This window comes from Barbatula barbatula (assembly GCF_947034865.1).
Source record: "Barbatula barbatula genome assembly, chromosome: 24".
NCBI lineage: Eukaryota > Metazoa > Chordata > Actinopteri > Cypriniformes > Nemacheilidae > Barbatula > Barbatula barbatula.
Window position 1 is genome coordinate 12,773,288 of NC_136787.1, and position 13,325 is coordinate 12,786,612.

Below are 13,325 nucleotides of genomic sequence, written 5' to 3' on the forward strand. Positions count from 1 at the left end.
AGAGAGAGAGAGAGAGAGAGAGAGAGAGAAGGAGGAGAAATAAATAAAGAGAGAGACAGAGAGAGAAGGAGGAGAAATAAATAAAGAGAGAGAGAGAGAGAGAGAGAGAAGGAGGAGAAATAAATAAAGAGAGAGAGAGAGAGAGAGAGAGAGAGAGAGAGAGAGAGAGAAGGAGGAGAAATAAATAAAGAGAGAGAGAGAGAGAGAGAGAAGGAGGAGAAATAAATAAAGCGAGAGAGAGAACAAGAAACAGAGGACGTGCGTCTGTAAGAGGGGGCGTGTCCTCAGCTAAATCTCGGGTCAAGGGGTTCGTTCATTCCAATAGCTTCGTGAAATGGCAACCGACCCCAAACAAGGTGTCCGACTGACACACAGCCGAACCAAACACCCGTTGTCAACACACACGCACACCTTGCAAACATCAGCCAGCCACGCCACAAACACACACAGTGCGGACACACGCGTGCACGTGGATTCACTTTCAAAATACGTTGTTTACACACATGCATTAGCAACAAGGAAGCAATAGTTGGGTTATACAATCACTTACACGAGACAACGCAGGATCGTTATACAAACATCCCAAAAGATGTGCATTCAGCTCCAACAGAAAGACGCGCGCACGTATGTCGCATTTAAAATGCACCCATGCAGCGCAAAACACGTGCAACTCCCAGGAATCCAGTTATACTTGTTTTTAAAAGCACACATTGGTATGACACTGAGCTGGTGCAGGTACTTACTAGATACAGAGTGGTGTGCAAATGGTCAATGTCCGGCAGAGGCGAGAAAGTAAATAAACCATAACATCTTCCTCAGGAACGTTCCATGCGAGAGATGTACATCAATGCGTCAGGTTGACAGGCAGACATGTGGAAGGAAGAGGATTGTGAACAAGAATGAAACACAGCTTATAAGTGGAGAAAGAAAAGTGCGACACAGCAGAGAAGGGAGAGGGAAATAGAGTGAGTGAGTGAGTGAGAGAGAGAGAGAGAGAGAGAGAGAGAGAGATAGAGAGAGAGAGAGAGAGAGAGAGAGAGAGAGCACCTCAGTGTGAGTTCTCGCTGTTACAGAGAGGGGTGGTCGGAGCTAGGGTACCAGAGTTCAAAGCACTGAGAGTGTTATTCTGCTACAGCAGGCCAAGTCTTACATAACACCAACAAGGGGCAACAAGTTCCTTTTGCTCTCTCTCTCATTTACTCGCTCGCTCGTTCACTCTCTCACTCACTCACTCACTGCATCTAGTGCACACATTGCTTTCTGTTTCATTTATATCCACTGTTATTTCTCGTTTGTTTCTCCTTTACGTATATGACTTGTCTTCAGAAAGAAAACTCACTTATATGACACAACTTTATTATTACAATTATTCATATGAGATTGCATAGAGATGAAGCTATTGCTGTAAATGTTTCTCATGAGAAGAACATCTTATTGGTCCCACATGTGTCTCCTATAGTTGCAGAAAAGGTTGAAACAATGTCTCACAGTATGATTAGATTTGCCAAATTCCAATGTCTGCAATCAAAAGTAAATGATTTCAGTATGAACCCAGATTTCTCATGAAATACGTCGGTGCTCCAAATTATTTTATACAGTAGCGCCGCACTCTCACCGTATGCCATCAATGTCTTATTTGCTTCTCCTGTTAAAGAAACAACAGAAATAAAGTGAATGCTTAAATGAAAGTCCATTAGTCTCAAGAGATAAAGAACAACATCTGAACATTTGTTCCTCTGGGTCTCTTCGTCTTTTGGTGAAGAGGGCAGGCTGTTTTGTTGTCATAGTGAAACTAGTGGGTTTAGATGTTATGGAGACATTTGAAGGTTTCTGGAAGAGATCTGCATCACTGGAATTCCAGGAAAACGGAACAGTAAATGCGCTTTTCCAGTGAATTCCAGTGAAGCTTCCTCTACTTAAACATCTTGCTGTTTTTTGTTTGTTTGCTGCCACAGTCCCATTGGGCTTGCATACTGGTGTTTTATACATTATGTAATGTTTACAGGTAGAAAGTGATTAAACAGGCTTGGTAAAAAGTGCAAATTCACCTCTGCTAAATCATAATGTCAGGGATTTAGCAATAATAAGAGCTGGTTGTCATGAGGAGGCAGGGAGATGTCAAGGCATGTTTATATGTTGAGCTAGAGAGGACATTACGCAACCACATTTACAAACAAAGATCTACAATAAATCTTTATAATAAGACCAACATCCTGACATCATAAATTATGGTTTGCAAAAAGCCACTGGAAGAACCTCCCCATTCAAAAAGCATAACCGGCCTATGTCGTCTAAACACCATCATCTCACCTTAAATTTTCTCACCTTTTTGCTTTTTCTACGTTTGTGCTGACATGATCCACAACAATTAACACACCTTGTATATTTCCTATTAATCCAATAGCGAAAACTAACACCCTGTCTTGCCTATAATAGCTTGTACTTTTCCGCACTTTCATTATTGAAAACTATCAGTTTCCCACTGTCACTAAATAAGATTTATCTTAGGGGAGCGGAGCATCACCTGGCCTATTTTTCAGCGGTTACTTGCGTCATTAGAGATGTAGTTTTGGAAAAGCCAGACGCCTGGTCCGGGAATGCCAGACTTAGTCATATAAGAATCATTTCCACACAAGTACTACAAGTCAGAGCGACTCGCCTGATTAAATGCTCCCACACACTGAGAGACGACTCGAGTTTCCCTCATGAAAGATGTGTTTTTCCGATCAGACTTGCCAGTTCAAGTGCAATTAAAGCTGGACATTATCACTGCTGGAAGTAAGAAATAGGTTAAAGAGAGAGAGTTCTGTACCACGTGTTTCAATGTATTTCACATGGCATTATACAACAGCATATTTTACATTTTACTATGTAAACATTAAAGTGGCCTACATGAACAGTGTGTATGTACTCTTGAAGAGCACGTAGAGCACACGCTCTATCGCACTCGGCTGTGTGGGAGGAAACCACGATGAGGCCCCTAGCTCTTCTAAGTGTTTAACTACTGGTATTACATACCCGGGGCTGTTTTGCAAGAAGTCTTACCCACCTAAAAGCCATTTCAAACCTTTTTGACAGAACTGAAACAAGATCTGTGAAAGTAATCCATGGGGATTTTAATAAATAACTACTTGGCAAACAATACAGCCCGCATGAAGATCTCATTGTTAGTGCGTGAGAAATGCTGTGGCTGCTTTCAAGGATGATTATATGGATTCATTTGAAAATGTTTTGGAAATTAAAAGATCAAATGTAATTTTTCCTTTTTAAATATATATTGTATAATAGAATATAACAAAACATTATTTGTAGTAACGTTTTATGGTATTTGAAAAGACAACTATGGAATTTTCTGGAAAAGTAAATTAATACAGTAAAAGATAGCCTGAAGGTTTTGGATGCACCATTCATTCAGTCATATATTCAGGGGTTCTGCAGAACAAAGTAAAAAAATCAGTGTTTGAAATGCCTTTCAGCCAGGAGTGAGATGACAATTTTGAGACAAAAGATTGAGATAAACAAGCAATGACAGGTGAAGAATCTTAATTCATAGTCGTATCCGATCGCTTGTCTTGCCCGATCGCCCTGCCAGATGCCGTTCTCTGCTGTTTTGCAAATTACTGTAACTCAGTCAGACCTGGATGATCCAGAGAAGCAAGCCTTATGCCTGCCAGGGTCATTGTAGATGCCAAGGCAACAGTGCCAAGTCTGCCAACCACAATGAAGCTAAAAAACAACCTGCTGATTTCCATACTTTGTGCCGTATGGATCCTAAACTGTCTATCCTTATCTTTCAAGTCATAGTTCACCTAAAGTTAAAAATTTGTACTTGTTTTTAATGCATTTTTCAATCATCTGTATGCTCGTGATGCCTTAACGGCTCTTTCAATACAAGCTCAAGTTCAAGTACAAAAAGGAAAGCAAAATTCTGAATCCTTTTGATAACCTTTTGTGTCAGAGACTAAAAAAATTAAAAAGTTTGCATTCGATATATGCATAAAAATTTGTTACTAATTTATAACATATACATAATAATAAAAGTAGAGCAAAATGTTCTTTCAATGTATGCAAATTAGGTGTTGCTGAAGTTCTGTGTTCCTTAAAAATGCAATCTTTGGGTTTGAAACTATTACTTTAAAGGGACGGTTCACCCCAAAAAAATGTATTCTGTCATCGTTTACTCACCCTCAAGTTGTTTCAAATATGTATGAATATCCTTGTTCTGATGAACACAAAAAATATACATTTGGAAGAATGCTTGTAACCAAACCGTTCTTGGCCGCCATTGACAACCATAGTAGAAAAATTAAAATGGCAGTCAAAAGTGCCTCAGAACTGTTTTCTTATTCTTCAAAATATCTTCTTTTGTGTTCAACCGAACAAAGAAATATGGTACTATGGAAGTCAATGGTGGCCAATAACTGTTTGGTTACAAAAGCTCTTCCAAATATATTTCTCTGTGTTCAGCAGAACCAAAACTATTATACAGATTTAGAACAACTCAAGGGTGAGTAAATGAAGACAACATTTTCATATTGTGGTGAACTGTTTCTTTAAGTGTGAGAGCAACACTGCACTTTTCTCCGGAAATCTTACAAATGTAGTGCATGTGGATGGCAAACACACAGGGAAGTTTAATGTTGGTGTGCTTAACGATACTCTGGTGAGATCTCACAGACACACTAAATAGGCCAGCGGCATGACAGTCTATATAAAGACAGTCATGTCAGTTTCCAACTACACAAAAAACCCAGAGGCCCACCACAAACTCACCGAAAATAACTGTTCCACCATTGCAAAGACGTAAGAAAAAACTTTGATGCCCTGTGTTTTTATCCCAATCTTATCTTGTTCTCCTTCCCCTTTGTATCTTTTTAGTATTCAAAATAATTGTAATACATGTTAAGACTTTATTTTGCGGTGACGGAGTGAAGTCATACTGTAAGACCCAAATGACTTTATTTAAATGTCAGTTTACCTAAAAGGCTCTCTAAGAATTCGAAGATCAACTAAACTGAAATTACCTGACCACATTTGGTTACATAAATAAGAATCATTGCAAGAGTTATATAATATTTGCACCTTAAAGGTCCAGTGTGTAGTTTTTAGGAGGATCTAAAACACGACAACATCTTAGTTCAGTGCACTCACCACAGTGCTACCTTACTTAACATGCTACTTTAACAGCTTAAAAGTACTTTTCTACGTTCAGAGCACCTACAATTACGGCTTTCACATAGTAGCTTCACAGAAGGATGAATAGGACACACATGTTTGTCTAACCATTGCATCAAGCAAGGAAACGCCTGGCAAGCAGGAAGGACAATGTCAGAATCCAGAACATTATATCAGCAATTTTGTAAGTATGTTACACAATCCCGAACACACCTGCTCTATCAGGGGTACACGGAGGGCATCAAAATCACCAGAGCTAAATAAAAAAACATAGTGTCTGGTTTCAAGCTTCCTTACACTCTTAAATTAGTATCCAGGGCTTAATAGAGAAAGGAATTAACAGTGCACACAAAAAGAGATCGGACACTTATTGAGAGAGTTCATCTGGACCGTTGTTACAGGTTGCACATATAAATATTTGCCGGTGTATCGTAAAAGGTAACCTAACTAGTTGAAGAGAGATACTTGTGAATTAAGAGGGACATTTAAAGTCACAATTGAACGAAGTCATGTGGCACAGTGGTAAATGCTGGCAGTTCAAACTTTGTGGGTTTGGGTCCTGCCCAATGGTTATTTTCTTTTTCACAGGGGGGACAGTGGCATTCTCAGCTGACAGGATCTGTTCCCTTGCTTTGTTGGACAAATTCAGCAATAGCTTTCTGAAAACCTCCAGGGGTTGGGATAGTTGTTGTAGTAAAAATCTGAGGTATGTATGAATTTTCAATGTTGCGGGACACAAGGGGGAAGGTATTTGACAGGAGCATTCTCAGCCATCAGGACGCGTCCCCCCTCCTATGTTGAACAAGGGATGCAGTTGAAGAATACAAAGGGCTGGCAAAGGCAAATATGGTGGCCCGCTGGTTAGCACTATAAAGGGATAGTTCGATATTTACATGCCCTCGTCATTTCAAACCTGTTTGACTTTCTTCTTCTGCAGAAAACAAAAGAAAATATTTTGAAAATAGTTGGTAACACTAAACCGTTGGTCCCCATTAACTTGCTTTGGTTTTGTGTCCATACAATTGAAGTCAAGGGGGACCAACCGGTTTTGGTTACCAACATTTTTCAAAATATCTTTATAACCGGGTGAGTAAATGGTGACATAATTTTTCATGTTTGGTGAACTATTCCTTTAACTGACAGCTTCTAGACCATTGGTTTGAATTCAGCCCCATTTAGTTTTTTCCCTTGCTGAACATTGGGGAACCTTTTCTGATACGAATGAAATTTTGTAGGGCATTACCCAAAATTTTGAAGTAGTGGGTGCAATATCTAACGTCTAGGTGTCTGTAGAGTCTAGACCTACGGTTAACATTACGCACAGACACTTTTGGGGCAGAAAAGGATACATCATTTAACGTGTGTCTCCTAAAAGTAAATGTCTGCTGCGTCTTTAAGAGAGTGACGTCATAAGAACGCGCCGGCACGCTTTAGTGGCTCTTGTGGAGTTTGCAGGTAGCTTCAGGCTGCTAAATCATTATCATAGCTGGTAAGTTGTTTCCAAATACTCGGACAATCGCGTTTTTGTTAAATAGTCTCTCTGGTAAATGTAAATAAAAGCTCATTGGAGTGTTGTTTAGTGAACAATAGTTGTTCGGTCTGGCATTAATGGTCATGAACGTGACATTTACACCTGCAGAGAGTGATCTGTATATATACTTGATTTAAATTATTGAAATGCAGCGAACAAATGTGCCGTGTTGACTATAGTTTATGTTACATAAATGAATGGGCTCGTTCAGAAGCTAGCCGTTTAAATACTCGTTTATAGAAACCAATAATACGTCAAAAGTACCTATAAACCAGGGTGCCAAAAATTGCGTTTAGAATATACAAGTACTCAAAACAGTCCCTTACTTTAACCAATTCGGATCAACGATTAATGACATCATGCTGCACTTCAGCTTCTCATCAGATTCAAGGCTGTGAAGTAAACGAAACGCTATTGGCCAAGTTAAAAAAAGGGAGGGGCCATGTGATAAGTTTCTTTGCAAAATTAAAATATTGTTTACCAAACAGATAAGACAGCGTTGTGAGTTGAGATGTTTCATTAATAAAACCCCTGATCTTTGTCTTTCAGATTTCAGGATGGATTCCCTATATGGATCTGTGGCATTAGGTATACTGGCAGGTGTGGGCTGTGGCCTATGCCTGGGTTGGCACCTCCGTGGGCGCTTTGGCAAAGCATCCCGCACTATGATGACCGCTTTGGAAAACCGCAGTGTTACTGCCAGCGAGACTAGCGTGATGGGAGAGCGCGGAGAGTTCAAAATGATCCTGGTGGTCCGAACAGATCTAAAGATGGGAAAAGGAAAAGTGGCAGCCCAGTGCTCTCATGCCGCCGTGTCCGCGTACAAACAGGTCCAGCGCAGAAACCCAGAGCTCCTGAAACAGTGGGAGTACTGTGGGCAACCTAAGGTGGTGGTCAAGGCCCCGGATGAGGACTGTCTGTTAGAGTTACTGACCCATGCCAAAGAGCTCGGACTTCCTGTTAGTTTAATACAGGATGCTGGAAGAACCCAAATCGCCCCTGGTTCTCGGACGGTTCTTGGTGTGGGACCTGGGCCGTCAGATCTCGTCGACCAAGTTACAGGACACTTAAAACTGTATTAAATGGATACACTGAGTGTATTGGAAAGATGGGGCTTAACTTGTCATTAGGTGTACAGTTTTCACCAGTCCTAGACTTTGTAGTTTTTGTACAGTGGAGGAAATAACAAAGATCGAAGAAATTCAATTAAAGGGTTGAAATGAGACGATTTGAATTATAGTTTGACCGTTTATTTTAATTAAACAGTTTACCCATTCCAGTATTGAACATACAAGTACATTTGTTTGGTCTTTAAATCTATGTACAGAAATGGGCTATTCCGTTAATGTTAATCTGAGATCTCTGTTCTACAATATCAGAAAGACTCCCTCATTCCCAAAACATGACCATTGGATTTAAAATGCTGTTCCTTTTTAACTGGACATCATCTTGTATTTAATATTAACCTTTACAGACTGTTTTATATCTTATGAACATTAACATGTGATGCTTGAACGCAAATCATGAAATCCCACAAATTCCCAAATAAATCTTGAGTACGAAGGGTAAGAAAAGGCAAAGCTACAGAAACAGGGATGTGTGTAAAACAACATGGCACATAAAGCTTACACAAGATCTTCACAAACAAGAAGCCTTTATTTTATAAGGGAAAATCTTATTCTATGTGCACTGATCACTACAATATACGCAAATAATTAACCTGACCTCAGTGAAATCTGAGTATAGGACACACAGGGTGTTCATTTAAATTTTCTTTTCAAATTAGATTACCATTTGTGATTCTTTACAAATAAAGGATAAATGGAATTTAGGTATCAGGCATAACTGGCAGGATAAACTGGCTTTCTATTTTCAGGTCAATGCCATACCTAAACAATTACAACAACCAGCCTACACACACACGCGCACACACACTGCAGCACAGAGAGGTAAGGTTAGTAATACACAGGTGTGTACAGCGGCATACTGTATATATATATATATTTTCAAATGGATGGTCCCACACAATGAGCACAGGTGACTGCACAACAAAAGTTTGGAAAAAAGACGACAATTTTAACTGGAGAACCAGCATAGGTGGGGAAAACGCACGCCTTTTGCCTGCATCAGTATGCATTTAAAATCTTTCTAAACACCAAGAGCTACACAACCCTGTGTATTTATTGTTATATAGTAGTGTTTGTTATGGTGGAGGTGATGGTAGCAAATTTATTTTATTTTCTTCTCAGGAATATACACTAGTTATATGCAGACAAACCGAACAAAGCACATGAAAATAAATGATACATTAATTGTTTTCTTGCTAGAGTGCAAATCAGACATTTGCCATTTGAATTACGCTGACTTGGTGAAAAGTCTTTTCATTGTACACACCATTACCCTTAGACTTGCAGATAAAATTGACAGAAAATTAAATCTAGAAGATATTTGGAATGTGAAAAAATAATCCTTGATGAAACCTTTGACGATATAGAAAGTCCTTCATGATGGTATAAAGAAAAAACAATAATAAACAATCATTTAAAAAAGGAAAAATAAAAGAATATTTGCTCAAATCCCCTGTTGTGAGCAAAATGTAGAGTCGGACTGAGGAAGAGTTAGACTGGGATGCTGGACCGAACCAACCGGCAGCGGCGGGGCATCCTTACATGCCGTAACCAAAACCAGGCTGGGCTTGAGGAGCCTGGGGGTAGCCTGGTGCTGCCGAATACCCATAGCCGTAGGGCTGTTGTGGGGGAACGGGCACACTGGGACCTGCTGTGAGCATCAGTTGAGGTGTTCCTGAGGAATTCAAAAAAAGATTTGTCAAATTCATAGAACCGTGAATACATATTTAACTTAAATTAACTAATGTATTTACAATTAAACTCAAATATCATTGTTATGTATCAAAGCCATTTAAAAAAAAATTGTTGGTTTAACTGGTTTAAAAAATGTAGAATCATTTTTGGTGTGTTTTTGTACTCATGAATACAATGAAATATAATTTTGCAAAAGTTTCTAAATCTGTTTGAGGAAGACTGTCACACACACATTACATAAGTAAATGTAAATCAATCATTCGTGTTTTACCATAAACAATGGGCTGAGTCTCTGTCGCCTGCTCCTCTTCTTTTCTTAAAGACTCTGAGGTCTCCAGCTTGTCCACCTGGAAACCAAATATAAACATTTTGTATGTGACACGTGGGAGTTTCAATCCATGTAAGGAAATCCACATTTATTTTACAGTGTCCTTACCTTGCTGAGGTATTCCCTCATCACCTGAATGAAGTAAGGCATGGAAAAGTCCATGATGTTGTGCCTCCATGCAGTCTCCAGCACCACATCAGGCCTGAGCAGGTCGTAGCATGTGAAGAGGCAAGCTGCGAAACACTCTTTCTTGTCCTCCTGAAGGAACCACTGCAGAAGCTCCTCGGCCAGCTCTGTATCCTTCGATTCGGATGCATACTGCATGGCATCCTGGGTAAAACAACAAGAGCTGTCACCAGTGCACGCTACAAAAGCGCATCCAATGTTTCATACGAGGTCATCTCTTCATGGACAGCTCACCTTGTAGAGTTTGTCTTTCTTGCAGAGCTCCACGCTTTGCTTCCATCGGTTGTTGCCCTTGAAGAGGTAAGCAGCGATTCTTCTGAACTCGATGAGCTCGTGCTTCTCCAGGCGTTGGGCTAGGGAGATGTTATCGAAATTATCATATGCGTCTATGGACGTCCTGACGGCCTGAGAAGACGATGGAGAAAACACGAAGATGATAAGACTGTTTTTGTTGTAGTTTGGTTTAGTATTTTTTAATTGATTGAGTTCAAAGTGGATATCTAACCTGATAGTCTTCCTCGGAGATGAAGAGGTTGTTAAGTGCTTCGTTGACAGACTTGTTGTTGTGGTTTTGTACTGACCGCAGGTAAGGCTTGACGAGAGGAAGCTGCTTAACCTGGAAAGCAAAATGATTCATGTGAGAAATTAAGGGTTAAGTTAAAAGTTGAACAACTGTTTGGACACTGCAGTTCGTCTTCTTTACCTTGCTGAAGAAGTTGACGGCTCGCGAGTGATCCAGTCTCGGGGACAGAACAATGAGCAGGTCGTTCAGTAACAAGGGCCTGAACTCCAGATAAAACTGGATCGCTTTGTAGTACAGTTCCACGTTGGCCACCTTAACAAGACAAATCATAACTATAATTTAATCAGAATTTCCTGGAAAGCTGAAAAGCACAGCTGAGATTGAAATCTGACCACACACACACACAATCTGGATTTCAGAGAGCTTCCATAGGCTCTGACTAACATTGTTACTGTACCTTAAAAGGTAGTTTACCTTTGTGATGATATCCTTGAACTGTCCTTCTTTCCAGGCGTCTGTGGGATGACTCATCATGGTGATGATGGCATTGTCAAATTCTTCATACTTGTCATAGAGGAAGACAAGCTCCGCCCACAGGTGAGCCTGCTCTGCTGCCCTAAGCACCTGTTTGAATGTGCGATAGAAAAAGACAGAGGGAGACACAGAGGAGAGGAGACAGACGTTGTAACATCTGTTCATGATATGATTATACTAAGATAGTCTCTTTGGAGAATATCCCATTACACACTGAACTAAATTATAGCTGGAGTGGGATGATGGGAGGGAAAATAACATCTCTTGTAAGCAAAACAATAAAGTACTGCTGTTTAACAGGATGAAAAGACATTCGAATGTCAAAGACAGGATAAAGAAGTTTTTAGTTTGATCAAAACCAAACAAATCTGAAATAAAGTTAGTGAAGCGCAAAAGCAGGTTTGTTGTGTACCTTTGGAATGTTGACTCGGGACCAGAAGAGCTCCAGGTGCTCCCTCATCTTCTGTGGTTTAAATTTGGAGTAGAGGATGGCCAGCTCGGTGAACATGCCCATGTGAGCACGCTCCAGCCCCAGCGCCGCCTCCAGCATGGTGATCAGCTCCTCAAAGTAGGCACGGTCCTACAGACAGCAATGTAAAACTTTACAACTCAAATTTGTGATCTACAGCTTCAATTTCTGCTAAAAACTTCTACTTTGGAGCTTCCGACTTGCCTGGTAGTAGTTGATGAGCTCCTCCAATTCATCAGCGTGGACCACGATGTGAAGACCGCACATCTGTGCCAATCTGAACTCCTGCCCGTCCACACACGCAAAGCACACCTACGAACAAACATACGCGCCCATGTTAACTCATAAAATGGTTCAATTTATTATTTACACATTTTATGAGTTGTCTTTGTTTGTGTCTAATATCGGAGGATGTCTGATCTTACCTCTTTCCATGTGCGAGTGCTGTTAGCTTTGCGGGCTCCATCAACAGCGGCCTGATACTCGCCCAGGTGGACCAGTGTGGATGCCAAGCGGCCAAAGTTTGAGACGTTGTTGTACAACAGCTTGGCTGCCTCATACATTTTCTCATCGTAGCAACGATCGCCAACCTGTAAAAGACAGTAAATATTGTTTATGGTTCATAAGTTCAGTTATAACGACAGCGCGTTTCAGAAATAGTAGAATATACAGCCTCCGAAAAAAAATTAAGGTCCATTCCAATTTTTTTTCATTTAATTAGCATTTCCAGATTTATTGTGGCCATTCCAGTCTGAATTTCAACAGAATCACACCTCGGCAGTGACAAAGTCATCCAACAGCAATGTGAAAGACTGACAGCATGACAAGACACATATTATAATCTTTTACATATTACTTATTTTACATCAAAAATAATATTATAATTTTCCCAAATACATATGATTAAATCAGAGAATAATTTCTGTCATTTTGACCTGTTTCTCATTTTCTGCAAATAAATGCTAATATTAGATAATGTTAGTATTTCACAGTATGAACCAAATTTATAATTTTAGCCGAAATGTTCTCTTAATATTGTGCGTGGCTATATTTTCCAGAATAAAACCTCTCATTTGTCTGTTTGATGTCATCATTACCTGCTGGATGTGTGCATTGTTTGGTCCGTTTATAAACTCCTCTAGTTCAGCGAGACGATTGGTTTTGGCCAGTGCAAAGATCAGCTCAGTCTCCACGTATGACTCTCTGGCCTTCTTTCTGGCCATCTGCAGAAACTTCACCAGGTCCTCCCAGTTACCTGAGGTGGAAAATATTCATTCAATACAGAGTCAAATGGGGGAAAGCCTATTATCAACAACTAAAGTCTAAAACTATTTTGTATCTATTAAATAAAACAGTGGGCTGCTAAAACGAGTCCATTTACATTTGTTAACATATGGCATTCAAGGTAAGAATGTGATGTGATAAATTCAATTTATTTATATTTGAATTGTGTAGAGAAGGTAAAATACAGAATAATGCAGAAGCAAACAGCTCGTACCACTCTGGTCAGCAGCCTGGACCACCTCCATGTAAGCAGAGGGGTCATCAGCTTTGATGTAGGAGTCAATAGCCTCTTTGACCAGACCCTTTTGTAGCTGAGCCTTAGCCAGCTGACTCCACACGGCCGGCTCATTACAGCGCTCGGCAAACTCATAGGCCCGGTCCAGATTACCAATGTGCTCGATCAGAACCTGAGGGCCACAGAGGGAGTTCAATCTCAATAAACAGATTGCCTTCAAATGAATTACGCATCATGC

The 13,325-nt window shown here is 40.1% G+C and overlaps 3 protein-coding genes across 8 annotated transcripts in view; 1 reads left to right on the top strand and 2 right to left on the bottom strand.

Moving 5' to 3' along the window:
• Positions 1–1,123, bottom strand: part of LOC306889693 (vacuole membrane protein 1-like) — a 38,303-nt gene extending 37,180 nt beyond the window's left edge. For 2 of the 6 annotated variants that reach the window (XM_079448903.1, XM_079448902.1), the window contains exon 1: positions 744–1,075. The gene's annotated coding sequence lies outside the window, so the exon portion shown is untranslated. Of the gene's footprint in view, positions 1–743 lie in introns of all 6 variants that reach the window. The other 4 variants (XR_013786219.1, XR_013786220.1, XR_013786221.1 and 1 more) reach the window with 4 other exon arrangements.
• A 5,455-nt stretch (positions 1,124–6,578) lies between these two features.
• Positions 6,579–8,556, top strand: ptrh2 (peptidyl-tRNA hydrolase 2). Its single transcript, XM_079448641.1, has 2 exons — positions 6,579–6,664; positions 7,256–8,556. The coding sequence occupies exon 2, from the start codon at positions 7,264–7,266 to the stop codon at positions 7,786–7,788; it is 525 nt and encodes a 174-aa protein (XP_079304767.1). The 5' UTR covers positions 6,579–6,664; positions 7,256–7,263; the 3' UTR covers positions 7,789–8,556.
• A 368-nt stretch (positions 8,557–8,924) lies between these two features.
• Positions 8,925–13,325, bottom strand: part of cltca (clathrin, heavy chain a (Hc)) — a 30,202-nt gene continuing 25,801 nt past the window's right edge. The window contains exons 21-32 of the mRNA XM_079448640.1: positions 13,067–13,259; positions 12,666–12,823; positions 11,994–12,158; positions 11,773–11,880; positions 11,512–11,679; positions 11,040–11,189; positions 10,746–10,877; positions 10,548–10,658; positions 10,277–10,447; positions 9,965–10,186; positions 9,800–9,875; positions 8,925–9,508 (exon numbers count right to left, since the gene is read on the bottom strand). Of these exons, the coding sequence (XP_079304766.1) occupies positions 9,372–9,508; positions 9,800–9,875; positions 9,965–10,186; positions 10,277–10,447; positions 10,548–10,658; positions 10,746–10,877; positions 11,040–11,189; positions 11,512–11,679; positions 11,773–11,880; positions 11,994–12,158; positions 12,666–12,823; positions 13,067–13,259 (1,791 nt within the window). The 3' untranslated portion in view covers positions 8,925–9,371. The remainder of the gene's footprint in view (positions 9,509–9,799; positions 9,876–9,964; positions 10,187–10,276; positions 10,448–10,547; positions 10,659–10,745; positions 10,878–11,039; positions 11,190–11,511; positions 11,680–11,772; positions 11,881–11,993; positions 12,159–12,665; positions 12,824–13,066; positions 13,260–13,325) is intronic.